General features: G+C 45.5%; 1 protein-coding gene and 1 non-coding gene across 2 annotated transcripts; one reads left to right on the top strand and one right to left on the bottom strand.

Moving 5' to 3' along the window:
* Positions 1–484: 484 nt before the first annotated feature.
* LOC135161808 (uncharacterized) lies at positions 485–2,173 on the bottom strand. Its single transcript, XM_064119732.1, has 3 exons — positions 2,147–2,173; positions 1,836–2,018; positions 485–1,711 (listed from the first exon to the last, which is right to left on the bottom strand). The coding sequence occupies exons 1-3, from the start codon at positions 2,171–2,173 to the stop codon at positions 485–487; spliced, it is 1,437 nt and encodes a 478-aa protein (XP_063975802.1).
* Positions 2,174–3,933: 1,760 nt separating this feature from the next.
* Positions 3,934–4,007, top strand: Trnam-cau (transfer RNA methionine (anticodon CAU)). The gene has a single exon. It is a non-coding gene; the product is annotated as a tRNA-Met (tRNA).
* The last annotated feature ends 234 nt before the right edge of the window (positions 4,008–4,241 follow it).

The raw sequence follows: 4,241 nt of genomic DNA, 5'->3' as shown, positions 1-4,241 counted from the left end.
TTCCCCCCTTTCCTTTGCGTTTTCTATTATGCCTACCAAGTGGTGCAGCGCAGTCTCAGTTGATCTGCCAGCTTGGTATGCATGTTGTGAGGAGCATATTTGGTTAGACCTCAGTGCCCCCTCCTTAATGTGCCTGTCGACCAGCCTTTCCAGCGTCTTCAACAAGAAGGAGCTTAGACTGATTGGTCTGTAGGCTTTCGCATTGTCATAACTGCATTTACCCGGTTTGGGGATAAAGACAACCCTGACTTCCCGCCACCTGCTGAGCACATAGCCCAATGCTAGGCAGGCCCTTAGTGCCGGTAACAGTCTGCACAGGAGGAATGGACCCCCTCTTCGCAAGAGGGCCGGATGTATCCCATCCGGACCCGGACTCTTGTACATTTCAAAGGAGTCCACCGCCCATCGCAGTCTATCTAGCGTTACTATTTTCGCGGCTAGCTCCCAGTGGGGATCGCCGCTTCCTGTTCGCATCCAGACCGCCTCAGGGCACTCTCCCGGATGCTCTATAGTAGTCCGGAGAGTGCGCACGAACCACATGCTCAAGGACCTCTCGCGGTTCTGTGATGGTCTCTCCGCTTGTCAGCGTGATTCCACCCAGCCCTTGTGCAGGGCCCCCCGAGAAAACCCTGCGAAGCCTGGAGATGCTTTCAAGCGCCTCCAGTTCCTCACAGTATGTTCTCCAGGTGAGCTCCTTTGATTGTTGTATGAGCCTCTTGTACTCCCTCTGCACATTTCTGTACAGAGTCCAGTCTTCGGCTCTCTTGGATTTATGCGCTCGATTCCCTAGTCTCCTGGATTGGCATCTCAGCCTGTCCAGTTCACGACTCCACCAAGGCACTTTGTTTCCTTGCTTGCATTGTTTAGCCGGGTATGCCATCTGGAAGGACTCGGTTAGGGCAACGTGGATTCTCTTCACCTCGTCCTCGAACTTGTCCTCCCTGCAGGGCCTTACGCGTCCTACCCTGAGCCTTTCCTCCAGGATCCTCTCAACGGACTCCCAGTCGGTGGCCCTTGAGTTTCTGCGCAGGCAGTCCCGGTGTAGTTTGACACAGCCCTCAATGCTAAATCTAATGAGTCGATGGTCGGAGAGTGTGTCCTCCCGGTCCACTCTCCAGTCCCTGCATCGCCCCGCCAGCCGGCGGGTGCACATGGTTACGTCAATGATACATTGACAGTGTGAGGTGACAAACGTAGGCCTCGAGCCCCTGTTTAGGATCTCCATGTCCACGTCTGCCATAAATTCCAGGAGAGCAGTGCCTCTGTCATTACATCTTTCACTGCCCCACACCACGTTTTGCGCATTTACGTCGCATCCTAGGATGAGTGGCAGCTTTTCGGCTCTGCAGTGATTCACCAAAACACGCATTTCCTTGGTAGGTGGTGGTGTCGGCGACTCATGCGGGAAGTAAGCCGAGCAGAACACAATGTCCTCCGCTTCAACCTCCCCCCGAAGTCTCACGACAACCGCCACCAAATCTCGGCGGCAGAAGTTAGCCATTCCCCTGCCTCCGCACGCTCTTTTGACAGCAATGCAGGCCCTGGGGCCCAGGTCGCCCCGGCCATAGAATAGCTGCACCTTGCCACCAGATAAGCCTTTAACTGAGCCTCCGTGATGCCAGGGCTCTTGTATAAGGCATCTGTCTGTGTGCTCTACCGCAAGGCTGCGACTGGCCTGCTGAGTCGCAGCCTTGCAGTGCTGCAAGTCAATCTGGGAGCAGTGGACTAGCAGTGAGACTAAGCCGTCTCCCCGCATCTCGTCTCCTGCTCCTCTTTCCCGCGTCAACCTGGCCATTGGTGGGCCTTTAGGCAGGGTCGCCTGTTCGCCCCCTTACCTGCCCCGAGTGAGATGAGCCCGGCAGGGCCCAGTTCAGGGTCTCTTGAGACCCCCTTCCAGTTCCCGCCGAGCCCCCCCTCACCAGAGGCGGCCTTCCTCTATGGCCCTTTGGACGTCCGCACAGCGGAGGTCGTGCAACAGCGAGTGGGTCCCTCTGTAAGAGGGAGTCTTCCTCGCTCTCCTGCGCATAAAAAAAATAGAATATTTTCTTTTTACATTTTTTATGCTTAAATATCTTATATTTTTTCTTTAATATTTAGAATACCTTTTGGTTTTTGGAGACTTATACTATTATTTGGTACAAAAAACTAGAACTAATGAAAAAAGCGTATTCATTTCTGCGTATTTTTATTCTTTCTTTCTGCATAGCCACCTTCTCGGTCTGCAGCTCCAGATAACCAGCGACTAGTGACACCGACAATTTTAAGTGTATGGTTACGCTTCTCGTATTTTATATTGAGCATTTCTAAAAAATATAAATAGATTGTAGAAAATTAAGGAAAAGAGCATATTGCGGATACCCGTGCATATTAACAAAAAAATAGATAAAATGAATCATACCTTCCATGCATAAATATGTTCTGGTAATCACAAACTTCAGTTTTGCAATACCTCGTACTTGTTTTCCCATTGCACTGTACTTGATTTGTACATCCTTCGAAAGTAGCCTTCCGAGGATTGTTTTGATATCAGACTCATAGCTTCCTGAATCTTTTATTGTAGGCACGCTTTAGTCTACGTTTTGCCTGCTTGTAAGATCCTAGCCATGATAATTAAAGTGAATATTAGAGGAAACATATTTTATTTGGAGATAACAACGAAAAATATATGTTGTTCTCGAACATTAAAAAATTGTAATAAAGCAATAAAAGAAAAAGAGAATAACGCAACATTTATCGACCATATTCTGTAACAAAACACGAAGGAATTATTGTGTTGAAATACTGAAGATGATGTTTACCTGCGTAAGTTAATTTTTCAATGGCAAAAGATGGCCAATCATCAGCAGGGACCTGCAATGGCTTAATCATTGCGTCCATGGATTTTGCATCCTTTTCTGGCCATTTGCACTTCCACTGATCATCTGTGGCCAAAAAAGTCCACGATGATGGCACCATTTCAATTTACACTTCTCTTTTTTCATTAAATTCATTCAGAAACTTCACAATCACGTAGGGTGCTCCAGGATCCTCTGTATTTTCGTTGGACATTCTAAAATTAAGCGATTTAGGTGAAAAATATAATTCTCTAGTAAATGTTCCATTGAATGTCATGTTGTTGCTTACCTGATAAATTGAACAGATTAAAATCAACAAAAATTGATTTAACGTAGACAAATCGGTAAGTAAGGTTAATGCACAATGCACGACTTTTTATCGATTCTACCATAAAACACCGGAAAATCCTAATTTCTAGTGAGTGATCTTTTTTTAGTCTTAAAGAAGTAAAAGTAAATGGGCAATCTCAAGAGCAATTTCAAAATCACAATGAGGAAGTCAAAAATAGTGGGAGACGAATTTTGGGTGTAACTAACAACGCATCTATGCGCGAGAAAACGACAGGTGTGGACGTGTTTACCCCCTCTTCCGCAAACGATCCATCATCGAAGGGGCTAGGGGGCGGGGGTCTTTGACCCTTCCCCAATCCGCCTCCTCGCCTTCTATGATTTGGGTTTAATTATTTTTGAATTTCGGTATTCATTTTTCAGACATTGGATGTATTTATAAATCATACATTTTACAGTAATTTATCAATTTTTCCACGAAATACATAAAATCAAACATAATTCTTAACCTATACTATTTTTTTAAATTATGGACAACAATTACTCACAAAAACTGGAATTCTTTATAATTTAATGATTGAGTCTCATTGATTGTGCAGCATCGTTATCGCATAATTTACATCAAAGGATATTATCGTTCATTTAAAGTAAATGCATTTATTTATTGATAGTCACACGAACATATATTTAAGCACTCCTCTCCCAGTGCAGTAACAGAGTAATATCGGTACAAAAATCCTGCCTCCCAGCAGGACCTCCGCATCCGGGCCGCATCCGAATCGAAGGCCGGGGGTTGGAAGAAATGGCTAGGAGCCGGATAGCTCAGTTGGAAGAGCACCCGATGCATAATCGGAAGGTCCCGGGTTCAAATCCCGGTCTGGACTATCCATTTTTTCAGTAATTTTTCTTACAAAAATCAAATGGAGAATTATCCTGTTCCCCTTCCTACCTCATCCAAAATCCTATCCAACGATTTCCTTTGACGTCACAAGAAATGTGGAACGCTATATAAACTTCCCGTGTTGATGATAAATCTTGATCCCGTCTTGATTTTTTATCATCAAGACGGGAAGTTTATATAGCGTTCCACATTTCTTGTGACGTCAAAGGAAATCTTTG

Source organism: Diachasmimorpha longicaudata, chromosome 4 (genome assembly GCF_034640455.1).
Source record: "Diachasmimorpha longicaudata isolate KC_UGA_2023 chromosome 4, iyDiaLong2, whole genome shotgun sequence".
NCBI classification, from domain to species: Eukaryota; Metazoa; Arthropoda; class Insecta; order Hymenoptera; family Braconidae; genus Diachasmimorpha; species Diachasmimorpha longicaudata.
The sequence above is the reverse complement of the archived record's forward strand: the minus strand, read 5'-3'. Positions and strand labels throughout refer to the sequence as shown.

Excerpts from the sequence above, each read along its gene's own strand:
- LOC135161808 (XM_064119732.1), bottom strand. The coding sequence starts at position 2,173 with ATGAATACGCTTTTTTCATTAGTTCTA. Across the intron at positions 2,019-2,146 it reads CGCTTTTTTCATTAGTTCTA|GAGAGCGAGGAAGACTCCCT; the intron begins GTTTTTTGTACC and ends TTTTATGCGCAG. Across the intron at positions 1,712-1,835 it reads GCTCATCTCACTCGGGGCAG|ATTGACTTGCAGCACTGCAA; the intron begins GTAAGGGGGCGA and ends CACTGCTCCCAG.